At 40.3% G+C, this 26,138-nt stretch overlaps 1 protein-coding gene across 1 annotated transcript in view; it reads left to right on the top strand.

Moving 5' to 3' along the window:
* ADAMTSL3 (ADAMTS like 3) overlaps nucleotides 1-26,138 on the top strand; it is a 389,643-nt gene that overhangs the window by 262,261 nt on the left and 101,244 nt on the right. The window contains exons 17-19 of the mRNA XM_057543842.1: nucleotides 1,592-1,721; nucleotides 21,656-21,848; nucleotides 21,961-22,140. Of these exons, the coding sequence (XP_057399825.1) occupies nucleotides 1,592-1,721; nucleotides 21,656-21,848; nucleotides 21,961-22,140 (503 nt within the window). The remainder of the gene's footprint in view (nucleotides 1-1,591; nucleotides 1,722-21,655; nucleotides 21,849-21,960; nucleotides 22,141-26,138) is intronic.

Genomic DNA, 26,138 nt, shown 5'->3' with positions numbered 1-26,138 from the left:
TTAAAATGAGATAACTTTGGTGCTTTCAGACTCACCCCCTCAATCTCCAGAAAGCGTTCCAAAATAGTCTCTAAGTGTAGTTTCTAAATAATTTTGATTACAAATTAAAATATATGTGAAAGATAACTGAATTTTTCTCAGATTAAAAAGAAATGAAACCTGCTAGAAAATGAACATCTGTGTCCCTGTAAAATCACTAAGAAAGTTTGACATTTGCTGGTGAGAACCCAAGGTGTGATGTTGTAGCAGTGTCTCCTTGTATTTCAGGTTAGCCAGTGTTTATTTAAAAAAAGAAAAAGGTTCATGGAAGATGCATGGAGATTTAAGACTGCATCCTGCCATGGACAGGAGCATAAGATTACAACTGAAGAAAGCAAAAGAAAATTTAGTGAAAAGAACCGAACATCTCAAATACATATTTTGTACATACTTTTGGCCTGTACTGCATTCTGCGAAATATTGTAAAATGGTTGAATTGAAACATGGCATTTGGAAAAAGAACCACAATCTTATAACATAATGGAACACACATTTTTGCATGAAACTGAATACATTTGCGTATTTCAAATAGCATAGTCAGTCGCTATTACAATTTTCATTTGATTTTTTTCATCAAAAGTTTCATTTATATTTTGTTCAGTTCTGATTTTCCAATAATTTTTTTTTTTGTCTCAACAAAAAAAGAAGAGTGGTTGAGACATGGGCTTTGGGGTCAGACAGACCTGTCTAGCCTCAAAGGAAAAATGTGCCTGTGAAAGTTCATATTTGAACAGGGAAGCTGGTTGGCTGTATTGCATTTTGGAATCCCTCGGGTACAAAAGAAAGACCACTGAATTAGGAAGCAGGAAATCTGATTTTCAGTTTTGAATCTACCACTCTTTTGCGGTCTTCATTTCTCTCTCAACTGTTTCCTTATGATTAAATTAATAAACTGGAGATAATGATACCATTCTTTTGACCTCACAAGATTATAGTGGGCTCAAATAATGTATTTGAAAGCACTTCATACACTGCAAATCATTTTCCCAACGGGAGGCATTGCTGTTGTTTTTGCTAGTAATAGAAATATTACTAATGATAGTATTAGTGAACAGGAACTCCAACTCTAATGAAAATTTTAATAAGGGTTATGCATCAAATTTAGCACATATTCAATGATATAAAGAAAGTGTTATTCTTTAGGAGCTGATGTGAAAATTCCTCTTAGGGAAATTATTGTATATGTTTGGAAGGAACACTTTGATGATTCACTTGAGGGAACTCCTAGCTTTGAGTATATTTGGAATGCAGATCAGTCTGAAGGTGGATGGGGAGTCGGGATGTTCCTTAATGGCTTAAAGTGAGTATATTTGGGGGAGGGACGGTAGCGGGACTGAGTTTAAAAGGTGATGGAGAGAATATCAAAGACTGGGAGACTTTGCAAAATGCAAAGTCGTTTGCTCCACGTGTACCCTGAAATTCAGCCTGCAGCCACATAATATGGTCAAAAGGGCAGTAGCTTAAGAATGAGAAGTCTCAAGACCCTGTTTTCTTTTTTCCCCACAATGAGTTATTTTAAGTCATTTGCACTTTTTCTCTTTCCAACCTCCAGGCCATCAAGAAGCCATTGCAGTGTGCTTACACATCCAGACCCAGCAGACGGTCAACGACTCCTTGTGTGATATGGTCCACCGTCCTCCAGCAATGAGCCAGGCTTGTAACACGGAACCCTGCCCGCCCAGGTATGTGCTGTCTCATGCTCCCAGGACACACTGTCTGAATGGTAACACCCTCCCTTGCAGAGAAACACTTGTGTGCATTGAGACTGGCGGGTCCACCCAAAGTAGATCAGCCTGGCCTACTTCGGAGTTCTCCCTTCTCTGTTCAAGTTATGCCCCAGCCAAATTCTTGCTAAGATGCACAGATACTGCCAGGTTCAGCAGGAAACCCCTTTAGTCTGACTTTTGTTTGCATCAAACATGAATGAACATGAACTGGCCTGCTGTTGGGTCAGCAGTTTTGTTCTGTCTCCTGTCTGTCTCCTCAAGAACATTTCTTTGCCTAAAGCCACATCCAAGAGCACAGGATCTGAGTTTGAGTTGGCACTGGTACACAGTAGGTGCTCAATCCATATTTGTTGAATGACTGAGTGATCTCCTATTTGTTACCTAGAACTCACACCAGTGTGTTCTTACCTTCCCACTGATTTACCACAGATCTCAGATTATGGGGTGTAATGTTACAGGCCCCAAAGAGTAGGCGAGGTTGACTTATTTTTGGTCTCCTTGGTCTGAAAGTTTGAACTTAAAAGTTAATCTGCTTCCTTTCACAAGTCCTTTTAAGATCCTGGGGAATTTTATCAGAAGGAAGGGTAGGTTTTCCCCCTGTTCCTCTATCCCTGCGTGTTGCTGGCTACAGAGGATTATAACTCAGCATCACTGGTCTCTCACACAAGACCTTCCAAAATCCAGGCCCCATTTTTTTCTCTTCTCTATCCTTTACCTTTATACTCTTGACCACTCTTCTGTGATAAATTTAAAACCAAACATTTAAAGCCCATTCCCAATCACCTCCTCTCTCTTGTTGCCAGATTCTCTTTCCTGCCTCTTAGTAATTATATCACCCATCTAATGAGGAACCTGCATTCACTAAAGGTGAGTTTAGTTATGTCTAGGACCCTAAGTAATTGAGGAAGTTTATTGTGTCCCATGCCATACGGGAGTAAGGATAGGTTTTTATGTTTATTCAGGAAATAAGTTGTGCTTCTGGAATTCTCTTGATCTTTCTGATTTTGATTCCATGAGATGTGTTGGCTATGAGGCAGAAACTCCTGCCTTCATGGTCTGAAAGGGGTGAGGGTGAGGATCAAATAAGTCAGGGCATCCTGGAGATCCAGTCTTACGTATCCCACAGATGGGCCCTTTCCTTGTGGGTCTTGGTCTCTAACCTGCAGAGTCTTGGGAAGAGGCCAGCTCAATGCGTGCTTCATCCCTGGGGAGACCACACGTGCAGTAAGCCAGGCACAGGGTTTTATATAGCCGTATTTCTTTTTCTTTTTAATTTTTATTGGAATATAGTTGCTTTACAGTGTTGTGTTAGTTTCTGCTGTACAGCAGAGTGAATCAGCTATACATATACATATATATCCCCTCCTTTTTGGATTTCCTTCCCATTTAGATCACCACAGAGCATTGAGTAGAGTTCCCTGTGCTATACAGTAGGTTCTCATTAGAACATGGAAGCAACCTAAATGTCCATCAACAGAAGAATGGATAAAGATGGGGTCCATTGCCATATTTCTGACTTAAGTTGTCGGCTAAGGAAATACGGGGAACTTCTTGACTTGCGTTAGAGCCATCTTGCTGTGCTCAGCTGAGAGGAGGCAGTAAAGACCTACAGACTTACTTTGGTGAGCAAGGCCCAGAAACAGCATAGGGAAATCTTCTTTCCTGGACATCCCATTTCCACCCCCAGGTTTACTGAATTCCAGAGTCATCTGTACCAGAACACTAGCAGAAAATTGCAGAAGAGACGATACAGTACGACTATTAGGATCTAACTGGGCGTCAGGATGCCCACTTTGTCAAGTCTGTCAGGAGCTTTCCAAGAACATCAAGCATATGGGAGGTGGTGCTGAGGCTATATCCATTTGGAACATCCCTTTCATCTTTTTTTTTTTAACGCCTTTATTGGAGTATAATTGCTTTAAAATGGTGTGTTAGTTTCTGCTTTATAACAAAGTGAATCAGTTATAAATATATCTCCATATTACTTCCCTCTTGCGTCTCCCTCCCTCCCACCCTCCCTATCCCACCCCTCTAGGTGGTCACAAAGCACCGAGCTGATCTCCCTGTGCTATGCGGCTGCTTCCCACTAGCTATCTATTTTACATTTGGTAGTGTATATATGTCCATGCCACTCTCTCACTTTGTCCCAGCTTACCCTTCCCCCTCCCCGTGTCCTCAAGCCCATTCTCTAGTAGGTCTGCGTCTTTATTCCTGTCTTGCCCCTAGGTTCTTCATGACCTTTTTTTTTTTTTTTAGATTCCATATATATGTGGTAGCATACGGTATTTGTTTTTCTCTTTCTGACTTACTTCACTCTGTATGACAGACTCTAGGTCCATCCATCTCACTGCAAATAACTCAATTTCGTTTCTTTTTATGGCTGAGTAATATTCCATTGTATATATGTGCCACATCTTCTTTATCCATTCATCTGTCGATGGACACTTAGGTTGCTTCCATGTCCTGGCTATTGTAAATAGAGCTGCAATGAACATTGTGGTACATGACTCTTTTTGAATTATGGTTTTCTCAGGGTATATGCCCAGTAGTGGGATTGCTGGGTGGTATGGTAGTTCTATTTCTAGTTTTTTAAGGAACCTCCATACTGTTCTCCATAGTGGTTGTATCAATTTACATTCCCACCAAGAGTAGAAGAGGGTTCCCTTTTCTCCACACCCTCTCCAGCATTTACTGTTTGTAGATTTTTTGATGATGGCCATTCTGACCGGTGTGCAATGATACCTCATTGTAGTTTTGATTTGCATTTCTCTAATGATTAATGATGTTGAGCATTCTTTCATGTGTTTGTTGGCAATCTGTATATCTTCTTTGGAGAAATACCTATTTAGCTCTTCTGCCCATTTTTGGATCAGGCTGTTTGTCTTTTTGATATTGAGCTGCATGAGCTGCTTGTAAATTTTGGACATTAATTCTTTGTCAGTTGCTTCACTTGCAAATATTTTCTCCCATTCTGAGGGTTGTCTTCTCATCTTGTTTTTGGTTTCCTTCGCTGTGCAAAAACGTTTAAGTTTCATTAGGTCCCATTTGTTTATTTTTATTTTTTTTAAATAAATTTATTTATTTATTTATATTTAGTCTTGGCTGTCTTGGGTCTTCGTTTCTGTGGAAGGGCTTTCTCCAGTTGCGGCAAGCGGGGGCCACTCTTCATCGCGGTGCGCGGGCCTCTCATTATCACGGCCTCTCTTGTTGCGGAGCACAGGCTCCAGACGCGCAGGCTCAGTAGTTGTGGCTCACGGGCCCAGTTGCTCTGCGGCACGTGGGATCTTCCCAGACCAGGGCTCAAACCCGTGTCCCCTGCATTGGCAGGCGGATTCTCAACCACTGCACCACCAGGGAAGCCTCCATTTGTTTATTTTTGTTTTTATTTCCATTTCTCTAGGAGGTGGGTCAAAAAGGATCTTGCTGTGATTTATGTCATAGAGTGTTCTGCCTATGTTTTCCTCTAAGAGTTTGATAGTGTCTGGCCTTACATTTAGGTCTTTAATCCATTTTGAGTTTATTTTTGTGTATGGTGTTAGGGAGTGTTCAAATTTCATTCTTTTACATGTAGCTGTCCAGTTTTCCAGCACCACTTATTGAAGAGGCTGTCTTTTCTCCATTGTATATTCTTGCCTCCTTTATCAAAGATAAGGTGACCATATGTGTGTGGGTTTATTTCTGGGCTTTCTATCCTGTTCCATTAGTCTATATTTCTGTTTTTCTGCCACTACCATACTGTCTTGATTACTGTAGCTTTGTAGTATAGTCTGAAGTCAGGGAGCCTGATTCCTTCAGCTCCGTTTTTCTTTCTCAAGATTGCTTTGGCTGGGGCTTCCTTGGTGGCGCAGTGGTTGAGAATCTGCCTGCCAGTGCAGGGGACACGGGTTCGAGCCCTGGTCTGGGCAGATCCCACATGCTGCGGAGCAACTAGGCCCGTGAGCCACAACTACTGAGCCTGCGCGTCTGGAGCCTGTGCTCCGCAACAAGAGAGGCCGCGATAGTGAAAGGCCCGCACACCATGATGAAGAGTGGCCCCTGCTTGCCGCAGCTAGAGGAAGCCCTTCCACAGAAACGAAGACCCAACACAGCCAAAAATAAATAAATAATTAATTTAAAACTTAAAAAAAAAAAAAGATTGCTTTCGCTCTTCGGCGTCTTTTGTTTTTTCATACAAATTGTGAAATTTTTTGTTCTAGTTCTGTGATAAATGCCAGTGGTAGTTTGATAGGGATGCATTGAATCTGTAGATTGCTTTGGGTAGTAGAGTCATTTTCACAATGTTGATTCTTCCAATCCAAGAACATGGTATATCTCTCCATCTATTTGTATCATCTTTAATTTCTTTCATCAGTGTCTTATAATTTTCTGAGTACAGGTCTTTTGTCTCCTTAGGTAGGTTTATTCCTAGGTATTTTATTCTTTTTGTTGCAATGGTAAATGGGAGAGTTTTCTTAATTTTACTTTCAGATTTTTCATCATTAGTGTATAGGAATGCAGAAGATTTCTGTGCATTAATTTTGTATCCTGCTACTTTACCAAATTCATTGATTAGCTCTAGTAGTTTTCTGGTAGCTTATTTAGGATTCTGTATGTATTGTATCATGTCATCTGCAAACAGTGACAGCTTTACTTCTTTTCCGATTTGGATTCCTTTTATTTCTTTTTCGTCTCTGATTTCTGTGGCTAAAACTTCCAAAACTATGTTGAATAATAGTGGTGAGAGTGGGCAACCTTGTCTTGTTCCTGATCTTTGTGGAAATGATTTCAGTTTTCACCACTGAGGATGATGTTGGCTGTGGGTTTGTCATATATGGCCTTTATTCTGTTGAGGTAAGTTCCCTCAGTGCCTACTTTCTGGAGGGTTTTTATCATAAATGGGTGTTGAATTTTGTCAAAAGCTTTCTCTGCATCTATTGCGATGATCATATGGTTTTTCTCCTTCATTTTGTTAATATGGTGTATCACATTCATTGATTTGTGTATATTGAAAAATCCTTGCATTCCTGGGATAAACCCCACTTGATCATGGTGTATGATCCTTTTAATATGCTGTTGACTTCTGTTTACTAGTATTTTGTTGAGGATTTTTGCATCTATGTTCATCAGTGATATTGGCCTGTAGTCTTCTTTCTTTGTGACATCTTTGTCTGGTTTTGGTATCAGGGTGATGGTGGCCTCGTAGAATGAGTTTGGGAGTGTTCCTCCCTCTGCTATATTTTGGAAGAGGTTGAGAAGGATAGTGTTAGCTCTTCTCTAAATGTTTGATAGAATTTGCCTGTGAAGCCATCTGGTCCTGGGCTTTTGTCTGTTGGAAGATTTTTAATCACAGTTTCAATTTCAGTGCTTGTGTTTGGTCTGTTCATATTTTCTATTTCTTCCTGGTTCAGTCTCAGAAGGTTGTGCATTTCTAAGAATTTGCCCATTTCTTCCAGGTTGTCCATTTCATTGGCATATAGTTGCTTGTAGCAATATCTCCTGATCCTTTGTATTTCTGCACTGTCAGTTGTTACTTCTTTTTCATTTCTAATTCTGTTGATTTGAGTCTTCTCCCTTTTTTTCTTGATGAGTCTGGCTAATGGTTTATCAATTTTGTTTATCTTCTCAAAGAACCAGCTTTTAGTTTTATTGATCTTTGCTATTGTCTCCTTCATTTCTTTTTCATTTATTTCTGATCTGATCTTTATGATTTCTTTCCTTCTGCTACTTTGAGGTTTTTTTGTTCTTCTTTCTCTAATTGCTTTAGGTGTAAGGTTAGTTTGTTTATTTGAGATGTTTCTTGTTTCTTAAGGTAAGATTGTATTGCTGTAAAATTCCCTCTTAGAACTGCTTTTGCTGCATCCCATAGGTTTTGGGTCATCGTGTTTTCATTGTCATTTGTTTCTAGGTATTTTTTGATTTCCTCTTTGATTTCTTCAGTGATCTTTTGGTTATTTAGTAGTGTATTGTTTAGCCTCCATGTGTTTGTATTTTTTACAGATTTTTTACTGTCACTGATATCTAGTCTCATAGCACTGTGGTCAGAAAAGATACTTGATACAATTTCAATTTTCATAAATTTACCAAGGCTTGATTTGTGACCCAAGATATGATCTATCCTGGAGAATATTCCATGAGCATTTGAGAAGAAAGTGTATTCTGTTGTTTTTGGATGGAATGTCCTATAAATATCAATTAAGTCCATCTTGTTTAATGTGTCATCTAAAGCTTGTGTTTCCTTATTTATTTTCATTTTGGATGATCTGTCTATTGGTGAAAGTGGGGTGTTAAAGTCCCCTACTATGATTGTGTTACTGTCAATTTCCCCATTTATGGCTGTTAGTATTTCCCTTATGTATTGAGGTGCTCCTGTGTTGGGTGCATAAATATTTACAATTGTTACATCTTCTTCTTGGATTGATCCCTTGATCATTATGTAGTGTCCTTCTTTGTCTCTTGTAATAGTCTTTATTTTAAAGTCTATTTTGTCTGATATGAGAATTGCTACTCCAGTTTTCTTTTGATTTCCATCTGCATGGAATATCTTTTTCCATCCCCTCACTTTCAGTCTGTATGTGTCCCTAGGTCTGAAGTGGGTCTCTTGTAGACAGCATATATACAGGTCTTGTTTTTGTATCCATTCAGCCAGTCTATGTCTTTTGGTTGGAGCATTTAATCCATTTACATTTAAGGTAATTATCGATATGTATGTTCCTATTCCCATTTTCTTAATTGTTTTGGGTTTCTTATTGTAGGTCTTTTCCTTCTCTTGTGTTTCCTGCCTAGAGAATTTCCTTTAGCATTTGTTGTAAAGCTGGTTTGGTGGTGGTGAATTCTCTTAGCTTTTGCTTGTCTGTAAAGGTTTTAATTTCTCTGAATGAGATCCTCGCTGGGTAGAGTAATCTTGGTTGTAGGTTTTTCCCTTTCATCACTTTAAATATGTCCTGCCTCTCCCTTCTGACTTTCAGAGTTTCTGCTGAAAGATCAGCTGTTAACCTTATGGGGATTCCGTTGTATGTTATTTGCTGTTTGTCCCTTGCTGCTTTTAATGTTTTTTCTTTGTATTTAATTTTTGATAGTTTGATTAATATGTGTCTTGGTGTGTTTCTCCTTGGATATATCCTGTATGGGACTCTATGTGCTTCCTGGACTTGATTAACTATTTCCTTTCCCATATTAGGGAAGTTTTCAACTATAATCTCTTCAAATATTTTCTCAGGCCCTTTCTTTTTCTCTTCTTCTTCTGGGACCCCTATAATTCGAATGTTGGTGCATTTAATGTTGTCTCAGAGGTCTCTGAGACTGTCCTCAATTCTTTTCATTCTTTTTTCTTTATTCTGCTCTGCAGTAGTTATTTCCACTATTTTATCCTCCAGGTCACTTATCCATTCTTCTGCCTCAGTTATTCTGCTATTGATCCCTTCTAGAGAATTTTTTATTTCATTTACTTTGTTGTTCATCATTGTTTGCTCTTTAGTTCTTCTAGGTCCTTGTTAAACGTTTCTTGTATTTTCTTCATTCTATTTCCAAGATTCTGGATCATCTTTACTATCATTATTCTGAATTCTTTTTCAGGTGGACTGCCTATTTCCCCTTCATTTTTTAGGTCTGATGGGTTTTTACCTTGCTCCTTCATCTGCTGTATGTTTCTCTGTCTTCTCATTTTGCTTAACTTACTGTGTTTGGTGTCTCCTTTTTGCACACTGCAGGTTCGTAGTTCCCGTTGTTTTTGGTGTCTGCCGCCAGTGGCTAAGGTTGGTTCCGTGGGTTGTGTAGGCTTCCTGGTGGCGGGGACTAATGCCTGTGTTCTGGTGGATGAGGCTGGATCTTGTCTTTCTGGTGGGAAGGTCCCCGTCTGCTGGTGTGTTTTGGGGTGTCTGTGACCTTATTATGATTTTAGGCAGCCTGTCTGCTAATGGGTGGGCTTGTGTTCCTGTCTTGCCAGTTGTTTCGCAAGGGTGTCCAGCACTGTAGCTTGCTTGTTGTTGAGTGGAGCTGGGTCTTGGTGTTGAGATGGAGATCTCTGGGAGATTTTCGTTGTTTGATATGTGGAGCTGAGTGGTCTCTGGTGGACCAATGTCCTGAACTTGGCTCTGCCATCTCAGAGGCACAACCCTGACGCCTGGCTGGAGCGCCAAGAGCCTGTCATCCACACGGCTCAGAATAAAAGGGAGAAAGAAAGAAAGAAAGAAAGAAAGACAGACAGACAGACAGACAGAAAGAAAGAAAGAAAGAAAAAATGAAATAAAATAAAATAAAGTTATTAAAATAAAATATAATTATTTTTAAAAAATTTAAAAAGTAATTTAAAAAAAAGAAAGAAAGAAGAGCGCAACCGTACCAAAAAACAAATCCACCAATGATAACAAGTGCTAAAAACTATACCAAAAGAAAAAACAAAAAACAAACAAACAAACAAACAAAACAGACAGACAGAACCCTGGGACAAATGGTAAAAGCAAAGCTATACAGACAAAATCACACACAGAAGCATACACATACACACTCAGAAAAAGAGAAAAAGGGGAAAAAATATATATTGTTGCTCCCAAAGTCCACCTCCTCAATTTGGGATGATTCGTTGTCTATTCAGGTATTCCACAGATGCAGGGTACATCAAGTTGATTGTGGAAACCTAATCTGCTGCTCCTGAGGCTGCTGGGAGAGATTTCTCTTGTCTCTTCTTTGTTCGCACAGCTCCCAGGGTTCAACTTTGGATTTGGACCCGCCTCTGCGTGTAGGTCGCCTTAGGGCATCTGTTCTTCGCTCACACAGGACGGGGTTAAAGGAGCAGCTGATTAGGGGGCTCTAGCTCACTCAGGCCGGGGGGAGGGAGGGGTACGGAGTGCGGGGCGAGCCTGCGGCGGCACAGCCCCACACGACGTTGCACTAGCTTGAGGTGTGCCATGTGTTCTCCCGGGGAAGTTGTCCCTGGATCACAGGACCCTGACAGTGGCGGGCTGCACAGGCTCCCGGGAGGGGCGGTGTGGAGAGTGAGCTGTGCTTGCTCACAGGCTTCTTGGTGGCCACAGCAGCCGCCTTAGCATCTCATGCCCGTCTCTGGGGTCCGCGCTGATAGCCGCGGCTCGCGCCCGTCTCTGGAGCTCCTTTAAGTGGCGCTCTTAATCCCCTCTCTTCACGCACCAGGAAACAAAGAGGCAAGAAAAAGTCTCTTGTGTCTTCGGCAGCTCCAGACTTTTTCCCGGCCTCCCTCCCAGCTAGCCGTGGCGCACTAGCCCCTTCAGGCTGTGTTCACGCCGCCAACCCCAGTCCTCTCCCTGCGATCCGACCTCCGAAGCCCGAGCCTCAGCTCCCAGCCCCCACCCGCCCTGGCGGCTGAGAAGACAAGCCTCTGGGGCTGGTGAGTGCTGCTCGGCGCCGATCCTCTGTGCGGGAATCTCTCCACTTTGCCCTCCGCACCCCTGTGGCTGCGCTCTCCTCCGTGGCTCTGAAGCTTCCCCCCTCCGCCACCCACAGTTTCCGCCCGCGAAGGGGCTTCCTAGTGTGTGGAAACCTTTCCTCTACAGCTCCCTCCCATTGGTGCAGGTCCTGTCCCTATTCTTTTGTCTCTGTTTTTCCTTTTTTCTTTTGCCCTACCCAGGTACGTGGGGAGTTTCTTGCCTTTTGGGAGGTCTGAGGTCTTCTGCCAGCGTTCAGTAGGTGTTCTGTAGGAGTTGTTCCACATGTAGATGTATTTCTGATGTATTTGTGGGGAGGAAGGCAGTCTCCACGTCTTACTCTTCCGGCGTCTTGAAGCCTGCTCCCTTTCATCTTTAGGGAAATAGCACTCATGTTAAGTATTGATCACCTTAGTAATCCAAATTACTTATCTTAGGTTTCTCAGTTTTTTCTTATTCTAATATTGGAACCAATGATTCAGATATTTTTGGAAAAGCCGGAGTTTCTGTTTTCCTCCCCTGCCCCATCCCTCCTCTGAGGCCCTGTAAGATGGAGACTACCCATCTGAACTGGGGTAAGAGACAAGGGGAAATACAGGAAGTGAAAAACATAGTTTAATATCTCAACATATTTTCCCACGAAATTGGAATCATGCTCTATGTGATTTTGTAAACTGGTTCCTTAAACTTGAGTCTTGGAATGGGCTAGAAGGAAGAGTTAAACAAACAGAAACATAAATAAGTATATTACTTAAATTATAATAAATGCTATAAAGAAACAGAAAAGGTCTCAGGAACAAGAGTAACGTGAGGACCTAATATAGATTGGTGGGGGCTGAGGGTTAGGTGCAGGTGGTCAGAGGAGCCTTTCTAAGGAAGTTCTATGTGAGTTGAGATGTGAAAGCGGAGTAGAAGTTGGTCAGGGGAAGTGTAGAGGAAGGTGTGTTCTAGGCAGAAGGAACAGCATGTGCAAAGACCCCGAGGAAAGGAAGAAGTTGGTGTGTTCAGGAAACTGGACAGAGGGAAGTCAGTGTATCCTGAGATGAGATCAGACATGGCAGGGCCATGGTAGGCATTTAGACGTGATCCAGAGAATCAGTGGGGAGCCACTGGAGGCTTTAAACAATGAAATGATAAAGTCACATTTTTAAAAGACTGCTCAAACCCTGAAATGGGGAGATCAGTGATAGAGATGATGAGATCAATTACAAATTTTTAATAAATGTCCTTAAACGAGGTACCCAACTGGCCACAATTCCACTTGAGTATGCCCCATTTAAAGCCTGCTTCCATGTGAATCTGCAATAGTTTTTCCTTAGCTTGTCATTTCCTTTTTACTGTTTATATAGTGCCGCAAATATTCTTCATCAAGATGTTGACTCTGCTTTTTGATTTGTAGCCATGAATATCATTGCATCTCTGCTGTCTGTTCCAGAAATGCTCAGAGCATCCTTCAAAAATACTGCTTCCCAAATCGTGCCCCTCTGTGCTCCAGGGTTTTGCAGAGGTGTTTTTGTTTTGTTTTTACATTTTATTGAAGTATAGTTAATTTACAATGTTGTGTTAATTTCTTCTGTACAGCAAAGTGACTCAATTATACATATATATATATTCTTTTTCATATTTTTTTCATTATGGTTTATCACAGGATATTGAATATAGTCCCCTGTGCTATACAGTAGGACCTTGTTGTTTATCCATCCTATATATAATAGTTTGCATCTGCTAATCCCAAGCTCCCAATACTTCCTTCCCCAAACCCCTCCCTCTTGGTAACCACAAGTCTGTTCTCTATGTCTGTGAGTCTGTTTTTGTTTCATAGATATGTTGATTTGTGCCATATTTTAGATTCCACATATAAGTGATATCATATGATATTTGTCTTAGTATGTTAATTCCCAGGTCCTATCCATTCCTAACTGCCTTGATTCAGATGTTTTGACTGAATGGTTTCTTAGTTCCTAAATAAACTCCTGCTTCTAGTGTTTCCCTGATCCATGTGCACACATGTGATTATGAAAGATCCTTCTAAATTGTAGAATGACCGTGTGAGCTTCCACAAAAAACCCTTCAATGACTTCGCTTTACCTGTGGAAAATCCATATTCTTTACTTTGGCATAGGTATTTGTTTCCTTGGGCTGCCATAACAAAGTACCACAAACTGAGTGGCTTAAAAAATAGAAGTTTATTGTCTCACCAATCTGGAGACCAGAAGTCCATAAACAAGGTGTTTTGGCAGGGTTGGTTCCTTCAGAGGGCTGTGAGGGAAAACCTGTTCTCTGCCTGTCTCCTAACTTCTGGTAGATTGAGCGTTCCTTAGCTTGTGGATGGCATTCCTCATGTGTTTTCATATCCTCTTCCCTCTGTATGTCTCTGCATTGAAATTTCCCTTTTATAAGGTCACTACTCATATTGGATCAGGGCCCAATGTCTAATGACCTCATCCTAACTTGATCATCTGTAAAGACCCTATTTCCAAATAAAGTCACATTTCTAGGCACTAGCCGTTAGGACTTCAACATCTTTTTGAAGAAAAGAGTTCAACCCATAACAGCAAATAAAGTCTTGTTACCCTGGTTTTAGGTTCTTGAACCACATTTCCTGTCATGACCACTCTCACCTCATCACACGCTACACACACACACACACACACACACACACACACACACACACACACACACACACAGAGGCACTCACGCTGAGGAACTTGCCCAGCAGCCACACTAAATTATTCACTATGACCCATGTTCATGCTCATTCATGCCTTCTGGGCCTTTGCACATACCGTGCCCTCTGCCTGGAGCCCTCCTCCAGGAAATAAGCTAATACTCTCCCATAAAAGTAAGCAGTGGCTCACTTCTCACTGGTATAATGAAGCCCAACAATGTGAAATGGGACCCTAACCTTAGACACTTGATAGGGGTAAGTCTTAATAGTCCAGAGAGAAGTGGGAATGGGTCAGGGGAATGGGATAGGGCCCTAGTTCTACCTCCATCAAGGCATTTCAGACATGTCTCTTAGCTCTCTGGGCCTAGTTTCTTAATCTGAATGTTGACGAAAGGTGTCAGACTTTATGATCACCAAGGTCCCTTTCAGCTCTAGTCTTTCATTGTTGAGTCATGCTTTCAGGTTGCATTTTTCACTCACATCTCTAGGACTCTGCCTAGTGTTTTCGCAATTATCCTCATATCTACTCATGAGTTGTTTGAAATGCTCAGTGTTTGTTTTAGTTCTAAGAATAACAGCCTTTGCTTGACCTGCCCAGGAGGCCAAGGCAGGGTTGAGTTTGTTTTGCAGTGCTGTCCTTCCTTGGCTTACCAATCAGGGCAAGATTTGACAACAAGTCTATAAACTGTTCCTTAAGGCTGCCGATGGAAGCATGCTGGTTTATTCACGCACCAGCCCACGTGCAGGATCCCTTCCTTCCCTCAGCCTCAGCGAGAGATCCTGCACATTATCTTCTTCAGCAGCATCTTGCTCACAGTGCTTTCAAGCTAGGACTAAGGCAACACACTATATCTTGGCCACTTTGCAAAATTAAGGGTCTGCTTTTATGTGAAGAGAAATACTATTCCTCATTTTGAAGTCGCAAATTTAATAAACTTTTTGAAGGTTGAGAGTCATATTGGAAAAAAACCAGCAGAGACAAAGGGTTGATGCCAAAATAAAGGTAATTTTACAAAAATGTTTTAGGTTCTAGAAACCAGTGGTGTAGGAATAACAGGAACAGGGTGTTGCACAATATTTCCATACAAATATTTACTGACTCCAAGGGCAATAGCAGTAAAATATTACCCCAGGGTGAAACTTACCAGTGAGATTGGATTGGACAGTCAGTAGATCTTTATTTACCCAAAGGCAAATGTATTTGATATATTAGCCTGAACTCTCCAAGGTGGGGTGTTGTATGTTTATTTGCTTTTATGGGGTTACTCCCCTTGGTCTATCCTATAACTGCTGAGTGTCTGCTATTTATGGAGTTTGCTTTTTCCAAGAGAGAGCCAGCGGTTCATAGAAACATGCGGGGTTACTTAATGGTCCCACTAGTCCGAGAAGAGCCTTCTTCTATGACAGGATTCAACACAGGGAAGTAGGGAAACAGGAGGCAAGAGTAATGTGTTTCTGTACCGACTTGTTACCCAGTTCTTGAATTAAAAAAAAAAAAATCTGTGTTTAGTTCATTGTCTGTTAATAAGAAATTGTTACCCATTTCTTGAATAAAAATGGTTCCACTTCTGGTTCCTTATGGCACTAATTGATTCTTCTAGTTACATACTTTCTTGAAAGACTGATCATCCTGAAGTCACTTCAAATAAATTACATAGTTAAGCTGAGTTGTTTTAATAGTGCAACAAAAGCCTTCTAATTATTTAGCCAGGTAATCTGATTGTCATCAAAGTATGACCTATATATCTACTATTGGTGATTTCCCTCACCTCTAAAGCTCCTGGAAATTTAGATATTAATAGGTTAACTTATATACTTCCAATTATATCCAATCCTATGGATAGCAGGGACTTAACATCTTCCTTTTAATTCGTGGGAGAGGACCCATGTTCTTTGCTTCTTTGTGAAAAAAAAGAACAAAAGCTGCTGCTAATCACAACCTGAAGCCATTGTTTACCTGAGGCTGCTCACTTGTGGAGAGGAAGGACAGACACAGATAGAGGCCTGGGACCAGGTACCGCCCCAGATTACCTGTTGGCTCGGTGGTTGGATCGTCAGTGTCCTTATAGTGCTTCTGTGCCACTTTGTCCATATAAGACCTTGATCTAGACTGGAGACCCTGGAGGGCTAGATGGAGGCAAACAAAGCTGAGACAGGAAGGGTTAAGAGACAGAGAAAAGGATTGAAGGAGGTGGAGGGAGAGAATCCCCTCTTCCAGTTGAGGCTGCAAAATGAAGTTCCAAAGCATGTAAAAAAATCTAATACTTATGAAGATAGTCCACAGATTCAATAGTTGAAAGATGAATTCACTCCAGAAGAAATTAAAATATAAGAACAATCTGAAAAATACTTCAAACTAAGTATTATTGGGATCTTTAGAGAAATAACTAATAAATAATATCCATGTAAAGAATTAGAAATTTTGAAATAGAAATAGGCAGGAATGTGGTAAGAATAGATGTGTATTATAAAGAAAGCATTAGAAAACCTAGAAATGAAAAAAAGTCAATGAAATAAAAGAATAAGCTATAGACAATTGAAAGAGTTGGTGACTTGAAGATAGTGCTGAGGATGTCAAGTGAATCAAACCACAGAAGGTTGATGATTTGGGGAAAAGAGAAGAAAGTGCAGAAATAGGGAAATAAAGGCAGAGAAGCAAGATATTAAACTGTTTAGTAAAACTCAGGAAAAAATACTTCTAGTATCAAAAGAAATAAGTGGAAACAAATCCCCACTTTGATAGGGCATAGTGAGACTGCAGAAAATCAAGGATGACAAGAAATTCTTAAAAGCTATAAGACATGAAAGACATATTAACCCCAAGAACTTATTAACAAGTGGAGTTTCCAGAAAACAAAGGAATAACATCTTCAGAGAACTCAGGGAAAGTCATGATCATCCTAGAGCTAAACTTGCTAAACTTTCAAGTATATGAATGTGGATGTCCATTTTTAGCCTTGTGATGGACTAGATATCCTGAATGCCCTTTTGTTAAAGCTCCTAAAATACCAGGTAAAATATGTAAAAATAACTTGAAATGTAGAACTAAGCTTGTAAGAAAGTAGGGGAAATCCTCAGTAGCCAAAACGAAGCTGAGGCATGAATCTAGAGTGGTAACCCAGTATAAAAGTTAGTACCTCCCTGGGGACAGCTACCAACAGCCAGGAGGGGGGGTTATATCCATCTGGCTATGTGATCTGAAAAATTAATTCACATTGGTTTTGACAGACGTAATGCAAATTCTGGGTAGAGGAATGATGTAACTTCCACCTAGAACTTAAAATTCCCACAAAGACCTAATGGGAATGACCTCATAATCAAAAATAAAAAAACTCAGGAATAAACAACGTGGGAGAATCAGTGGGGAATCAGATACACAGAGCATCAGATAATTGGAATTATCAGATACAGAAAATAAAATAAGTTTGTTTTAAATACTTAAAGGTATAAAACTGGAAATGAAAACCTAAGCTAGGAACAACCTATCAAAAATACTTGGACAGATTTTTTAAAGAACCAAATATTAGGTTGAACCATATAAAACTTAAATTTCATTGGTCAAAAATGGTCAAATATTGGCAATTTCATATGGTTCAACCTAATAGAATATCTAGGTTAAATATAAAATCACTGACATTTAAAAGTTATGGAATGGGGCAAACAGGTGAAGTAGAAGAGAGAGCTGAAGAAATTACCTGGAAAAAAAGCACAGAGAGCAAATGAGATATGTAAAATATGCACTAGAGATAAGAAATACAGAGGAAATATTGAGAAGGTATATATCTAAATGAAGCTACAAAAAGATAGCAGGTAATATTCAAAGAGATAATGGCTGAGAATATTTTGCAGTTAATGAAAAATATGAATCCTGAGAATATGGAGTTACAACAAATCCCAAGCAGGAAAAATAAAAAAGAAATACACACCTAGACACATGGTTGGGAAGCCTTGGAACTCCAAAGACAAAGAAAATATCTCAAAAGCAATTAGAGAAAAGAGATGTATAAGAGGAACAGCAAAAACGGACAGTATTCTTCTCATTAGTAACAATGGAATATTATCTTCAGATGGCTCAGAGGAAATAACTGTCAGCCTGGAATTACATACTTAGTGAACAATATTTCAAAGATGAAACAAGGGTATTTTCAGATTGTAATGGGGTCAGCAAACCGTGGCCTTACAGGTGATGTGAGGATTAAGTGTGTTAATACATGTAAAGTATTCTAAAAAGAGCTTGGCCCATGGTAAGTGATCGATAAATGTTAACTACTATTATGTTAGAAATTCTAGGTGAGCAAAACCAGGAGACTTTACTATCAGCAAACTTTCACTAAAGATAATTTTAAAAGAATGTGTTTATTAAGCAGAAAACTGATCCTAGAGGGACGGTCTGAGATATAAGAATGAATACTGAACAAAGTACATTGTAAAGACAGCTATCTAAAAAAGAATCACTGACTGTGCAAGTCAGTAATAATATCTGAATGTGGATTTGAAATAGATATTGGACAACAAAGCCTAGTAAAACTGGGTCAAAGGTTGATTGTGGAAGTAAAGTGCTTTAAGCCCCTTGTACTATTTCTGAAGATGGAAATAATTTTGATTAACTCTAGAGATGTTAAATAGGCCCTTTAAATTTCCAAGGGTAACTCTAAGGATAAAAGATAGCAGAGGAGAAAGCAGAATAAAAAATATAATGAACTCAACCAAACCCGTGGAAAAACAAGACAAAACAGGAATGATTAAAATAAGTATGGAAAAGCCAGGAGAAACAGAATTCTAGACAACAGTAACAGATGAGAGTAGTTCAAGAAGCCCTTTCATCTTGATCAAGAAAAGGAATAGAGATACCAAGAAACTCTAGACTTTGTTATCAACATTTATAGTGATAGACGCTATAATTTAAGGGTAAGTGCTAAAGGAATATAAATGCTAGTTTATATATTCATTTGTCTTTTTGCATGTTAATTGAATTTTTTGATTTCTGAAGTTAAAAAAATCCAATTTTTAAATTTATTTAAATTTAAATTTATTTATTGTTTGACATAATGTTTTTCATTTTACACCTATTATACTTTTATTATTTTTAATGCCTTTGAGATTCCCCTTAAATTACTTATGTTTATGCTGTCTCTTTTTTTGTTCTTCATAGTTCACCATAAATTTATCAATTTTATTTGTCTTTTGAACAGCCAACTTTTGTTTTCTAGTTTATTCATTTCTGTTCTCATCTCTTTTTTTGTTTCCTTTACTTTTTTTGGTCTAATATACTGTTTTTTTAACTTCTTGAAATAGATTATTGTTTTCAGCCTTTCTTTCATTTTAATATATGCATTTAAGACATTGATTTTCTTCTCGTCATGGCTTTAGCTGCATCCCACAGATTTTGACATTTCATATTTTTTAACATGCATTTAAAAATACTGTCTGATTTTCATTGTGATTTCTTCTTTGACCCATGAGTAATTTAAAAGATTATTGCATAATTTCTAAATATTTAGGGGATTATCTAATATAGTTCCACTGTGGTCAGAAATGTGATAGACTAGGTGGCTTAAACAACAAAAGTTTATTTTCTCACAGTTCTGGAGGCTAGAACTTTTAAGATCAAGGTGCCAGCAGGGTTCAGTGTTTGATGAGAGCTCTCTTCCCAGCTTGCTGACAGCTGCCTTCTCACTGTGTCCTTTTATGGCAGAAAGAGAGAGAGAGAGAGAGCAAGCTCTCTGGTTTATCTTCTTACAAGGGCACTAGTCCCATCAGGAAGACCCTACCCTTACGGCCTCTTCTAACCCTAATTGCTACCTAAAGGCCTAATTTCCAAACACTATCACATTGGAGGTTAGGGATTCAACATATGAATTTGGGGAGGGATACAAACATTCAGTCCATAGCGTGTACTGTGTATTATTTTAATCCTTTGATTGACTTGCTTCCATTTTACTTAGGATTTATATTTCTCTTTTATTTAGAATTCAGAATATATAACCATACATAAAAAATATTTTCTTTATATACATTTGTCAGATTTTGTGCTCAGGTTTTACCGAGCTTCATAATATGCATTAAAATCTTTAATCCTCTTCTTTACTTTGGAACATTTTAAATAACATAGGAATTCACTTGTTTCTTAGAAACTTGTAGGCACTCAATCACACAATTAGCAAGCTCTAGTCCCTTTCTTGAATAGAACTTTTTGTAGTTGCCTAATAACATGTATTTCATCAAAATTTTCAAATGTATTATTCAGTTCTCTATGTTCTTATTAAAATTCATCTTTTTGATAAGCCAGGAGCTTAGAGAAGTATTTCACAGCTTAAAAATTTCTTTATTACATATCCTTCCATTTTTCTTTTATCTAACATCTCATATTTCATACATATTTGTGCTTGTTATTCAGTCTCCGTATTTGTTATATCATCATTGTGAACTCTTGCCTTCGTAAATTAAGATTTTACTCTTTTTGCCCTATTTGTCTTTAATACTGTTCTTCATTTTTTCTCTTAGTCACATAAATAAAACATGTTTATTATAGAAAGTTAGAAATCAGAAAAACTGAAAAATCACCTTTAGATAAACACTAATATTTTTCAAAGAACTAACTTATTTTTTCTGATAATGAATGTTTATTATAAGAAAAATCAGGAGGAAGATACTAGCAAGAATAAAGAAAATAAAAATCCTATCACTTAGAGATCATCACTGTTAACATTCCAATGTGTAATTATCCATATTCTTTTTCTGCATGCGTTTATAGTGCATAAAATAACATGGCTATTTTATGACCTATTTTCTAATAAAAATATATGAATGTATTTCCATGTCAGTAACTATATATCTACTTTACTTTTAATGGCTGCTAGCATGGTGCTTTATGAATATACAATTATTTATTTTGCCCTTTATTATTAAATGTTTAGATGGCCTCCTTCCACTTTGTAAAATTTAATTAATTAATTAATTAATTTTTTGCTGTTACAAACTACCCTGGAGCAAGCATTTTTTTATTAATGTACATTTTAAGCATTTAAAAATTCTTTCCTCATGATATATCTTTACAGTAACTAGTTAAAAATTCATGATTACTAAGAATTAAATATCCACAAATTAAAATAATCATTGTATACAATTTTTCACCCATCAGACGGGCAGAGACTTTTTAAAATGATATTGTCCAGTGTTGGTGTGGCTGTAAGAAACCAGGCCGTCTCACTTGCTTTTGGTGAGAGTGTGAATTGAGAGAATCTTTTTTGAAGGCAACTTGGAAATATGTATCGTGAGCAGCTGCCCTGGGTTTTAATTTTTACAGATGTTTCATGAGAAAACCTGATTTTTCCAAGATCTTATTGGAATGGAATCACATTTTATATACATATATATACATATATATATATATATATATATATATATGTTGTAATCCTAACATAAAAGAATTTTCTTAGGGACATTCCAAATAATGAATCCAGGTGCCCTGAACTTTTCCTGAAGTGTGCTTTTAAGCATTTAAAATTCTTTTGGCACCTATATAAATCACCCTTGCCTTGGGGCTCTATTCAAAACAAAACTAAGATTTTATTATTGCTGTAGGGTGGTAGGTTAGGATGGAGAGAAATCTGCTTCTCTTTTACTCTGGACTTTCCCAAACAGGTAAAATCTTTAAACCCTTTCCTGACACTTCTTGCCTTGAAACACTGTATTTCTGTACTTAAATTGCCTATGTTGATGCTGTGACTCCAGGATCTGGACGTGGCGGGTGGAGTCTGGAAGTCCAGAGAGGAACTTGTCCATGCTCTGGGTGTTGCACAGAGTCCATTGGACAGTTAATGTTGCCCACTTGCTTTTTGGTACAGGTGGCACACGGGCTCTTGGGGACCCTGCTCAGCTACCTGTGGTGTTGGAATCCAGACCCGAGAAGTGTACTGCCTGCACCCTGGGGAATCCCCCTCCCCTCCTGAGGAATGCCAAGATGAGAAGCCCCATGCCTTACAAGCATGCAATCAGTTTGATTGCCCTCCTAGCTGGCATATTGAAGAATGGCAGCAGGTATGGCAGACTGGTGACTCCACGGCCACCAGGCTGATTATTGTAAGAGCCCTGCATTGCACTAAGTTGAAGAGGGCCAAGCCCGTTGACTCACCTCCTTCTGTCTTCTCAGTGTTCCAGGACTTGTGGTGGGGGAACTCAGAATCGCAGGGTCACCTGTCAGCAGCTGTTAACGGATGGCAGCTTTCTGAGTCTCTCAGATGAATTGTGTCAAGGGCCCAAGGCATCTTCTCATAAGTCCTGTGCCAGAACAGACTGTCCTCCGTATCTAACTGTGGGAGACTGGTCAAAGGTAATGGCCATTGCAAATTTTACAGTCCCTTCTTTTCTACTCCTCCCTTTTTTCAGCCTTTCGATATTTCCTCCCTGAGATGAGAGCTGGGGCTAGTTTGAGGTGAGTGGAATGTCTAGGGTGCAAAATTTCAGGAGGCACTTACTCATTCTCTGGGTTGTGTAAGTGCCCTGGTCCAGACCTACACATAATGATCCGTTTTCAGTTTTTACTCAATATTACTTAAACTGTACTCAACACGTTTCTCCTAAACCAAATCCCATTACTTCTTTCTTTTGGAAGAACCAAAGTCATTGTATCCCAGGATTAACTCAAAATCGGTTTGGTTCTTCTCTGCCTTAGGTCTCCTTATATAGAATTATTTATTAAACCCTGACATTTCAACTTTCTGAAAATTTTCCACACCTTTACTTCCTCTGCATTCCGTTGATACCATTGCTGATTTTACCATTTACCCTCTCAAGTTCACATTAATTGCAATAAGCAGAATTCCAAACTATCATTTTAGTGCTGGCAGGACTTAATATAGTCTAGTAACAATGCCTCATTTTTCAGGTGGGGAAAATTAAACCCAAATAGCTGAAATAAGCTGCAAGGTAGGAGCAGAATCCACGACTTTTAACCTTATTCGAAGGGTTCTCCCTTTGATATTACACTGCCCACCAGATTCCCGGCCTCTGTACCACTCTTGCATCTCCATACCATCTAACACCTCAAAGTATTCCCATCACTGCGTCTATCAAGTCACCTCCTAAAGGTCGGAAAAATCAACTTTCAGTTTCCCAGAATACCTTGCAGGGCTTTCCTTGAACTGATGGGACTCATATTCCGGCCCCCTTTATTCTTATTCCAGCTCTTTCTTCCAGTCTTGCTGCATCCTTACTGTCTGTAGGCTGAGGTTTTAGCAAAGATTCTGAAGCAGGTAGTTGAGGTCCCTAATGAGGGTCCTCTAATCTCCAGTCACTGCCCCAAATGTATATCTTCTGGGAGCAGAGGGGCAATCTAACCTTAGAAATAATCTCAAGAAATAAGAAAGGGCAGTAACTGACATTTATGAACTTCCCTGAGTCCTAAATTCAGTGATGGTACAGTTGCAACCTATTGTATGATACTACTCCCATCTCATCCTACAACGGCCCTGGGAGCAGATGTATCCATTTCTGTAGATGAGAAAACAGAGGTACAATTCAGACTGAAGTCGCCTTCCCAAGGGTAGAGCTAGGATTCAAACCTGAGTTTGTGTGACCCAAGTTTAGTATAGACTGTGTACACTCATGTCTCTCATGCAAGAACAAGAGCTTTTGAGCCAAACAGACCCATGATGGAACCTACAAGCTTTAATGCCTGCAAGTGACCTCGTTCCATATCCTTAACCTGTGTGAGCCTCCATTTTCCTTTCTTTTAACACAATGGTTGTTCTGAGGATAACATGAGATATTAGGTATGGAAACACCTAACAGAGTGGACCCTTGCCATCCCCCTGAGCATCCTTCTGGCATAGGTTGGATTGACAGTACTTTTATCTGCATGTTCTACAGGTTTATATTTTTCCTGTTTCAACTGTCTAGCTTAATTAAGTGCTAGTATGTATAAACTGTCTTAACTGACAAGCCACAAGTCATGGTCCTCATCCAGGTCACTGAGGGTCTACCTAAATGTTTCCCCAAACCCTCATTAAATGCTTCCGGTTACTGTCTCCATAAGGTTGGGGGCAGAACTTCAGGGAGGGGATAGCCACACATTTGTGGAGAGAAGTCTTGGCATCGTGAATGCTTGGTCACCTTACTACACTCAGTGTGACACAGGGACCAGCCAAATGGGCATCTTTTTAGAAGCTGGGAACTTGTAAGAGATGAGGATCTCAAGTCCCACCCTGACCTAAGGAGTCAGAATCTGCATTTGAACAAGATCCCCAGGTGTTGTCAGGCACATTACCATTTGAGAAGCATTTCCCTACCTGCCCCTCATCCTTGGGAGGGTTGCTTAGCCCTTCAATGTGTCCAAAGTAGGGATGGCTCTGGGAAATAACTTCTTTGAGCAAGTGCTGCCCTAACCCAAGAGGAAGAGGCAGGAAAAGGGAAAGACAAGGCGTGAGCGGAGGTGGTGGGCACCTTGTTTCTGGAGGCAGCCCGGGAGCACCTAGAACCCCTGCCGTGCTCTAAAATACCACACCCTCCTCATCTCTTTTCTTATTTCCTCTGAGAAAAAAGAGGCCTTCACAGTTCCATCCTACCTCCTGAACAAACTCCTCTCACTGGCCTTTTAGAGGAGAGGCTGGGGCTGACATCCTTGCTTTCCTCTCCTGTCCATTCCCTCTGTGAATAACGGAATTTGTAGTTGCTGGGTATGTTTCACTAAATTAACACCCTTTACCACGTATACTCAGGCTTGCCTTGTGTCTTTGCTCTTGTTGTTACCCTCAAATCCTGGGCCCAGCTCTAAGCTTCCCTCCTCTGTGAAGTCTTCCACTCCCTAAAATCATACAGCATTTCCCAGCTTTAACTCATAATGACCCCAGGGGTTTTTTTATTGCGTTTTAATGGGGAGCTACTTCCTGAGCATCCACATGGTCTTCTCATCTGGCCTATAGTGTCCTTGAGGCCAGTGGCCATGAGATTGCTGACAGGTCCTTGGGCCCTATAGACCTCTGAGCAGGTAAATACTCTTCCTCAAGAGCCTTTGCAAAGACAGGGGAAATGCAAAATGGTGTTGAAGTAGTGAGCTGTAGTAAAGCTCAGGCCAGCTAACAGAGGACAGGAAAATCATTCACTGGAAGAGATTCTGCTGGAGGAAAGAAGAGGAGACAGAAGAGGTTAGCCATGTGAGCTGGGCTGGACCTGAGGCAGATCAGTTTCCTAGGCAACCATTCACCAAGGTGAGAGCAAGCTTGTGCACACTCCAAGAGGTCAGCCCAAGCACAGTCAAGACATCTTCCTGCTCCTAGCCAAGGCCACATCTCCAGGACACCTGCATCTGGGAGGAGGAGCAGGTGTGCCCACGTGCACAGGAAGGCAGAGCCAGCGTTCAGACTTGGGCCCAGTTAGGCCCACGTGTCGCCCAGCAGTTTGTGTTTCCTACGGAATTCAGCTCTTCTCTTGATGGTTGAAATTTTCTCTCATTTCTGAGTTGCTTTGTTTTGGCAGAGACTCTGATGCCAAATTGCCACCGTCCCTAAAGCTTGTTGCCAGGCTCGTCCCTCTGGCATGGGATGGCTCATTCCAGGGCAGCCGTCCATCTTGTGGTTCTGGATGAGGCCCTTCCACACTGGAACTGGCCACCACCCCTGAACCCAGAAAGACTGAAAAGCCACACCAGAATTTCCGCTTTTCGCCGAGCCAGGCCTCTCAGGCTGCAGCTGGAATACTCCTCTCCCTGACACTAGCTCTATTCATGGCATGTTTGGGCTTTGTTCATTCATTGGCTCATTCCTTTTCCTTGATTTCCTTAGATCTGAACCCAGTTTTAGGCAGAAAGGAACCTTCAATTCTTACACTGCTTTTCTAGTTACCAAAAAGGAGCATTGGCTTCCCTGGTGGTGCAGTGGTTGAGAATCTGCCTGCCAATTCAGGGGACACAGGTTTGAGCCCTGGTCCAGGAAGATCCCACATGCCGCAAGGCAGCTAAGCCCGTGCACCACAACTACTGAGCCTGTGCTCTAGGGCCTGCGAGCCACAACTACCGAGCCTGTGTGCCACAATTGCTGAAGCCCACACGTCTGGAGCCCGTGCTCCACAAAAGGAGAAGCCACCGCAATGAGAAGCCCGTGCACCACAACCTTTGAAGAGTAGCCCCTGCTCGCCGCAACTAGAGAGAAAGCCCGCGTGCAGCAATGAAGACCCAACGCAGCCAAAAATAAATAAATTACATAAATAAATAAATTTGAAAAAAAAAAAAAGGAGCATCGACACTTATATGGGGCAGTCTTCCCTAAAGGTGGATTTCTGCAATCCACATACCCCTTGTGGACTGTTTTGTGACCCTATTCCTTTGACTGAAAT

The sequence above is a fragment of the Balaenoptera acutorostrata genome, chromosome 3 (assembly GCF_949987535.1).
Source record: "Balaenoptera acutorostrata chromosome 3, mBalAcu1.1, whole genome shotgun sequence".
NCBI lineage: Eukaryota > Metazoa > Chordata > Mammalia > Artiodactyla > Balaenopteridae > Balaenoptera > Balaenoptera acutorostrata.
This window is presented reverse-complemented; position numbering and strand designations above follow the sequence as displayed.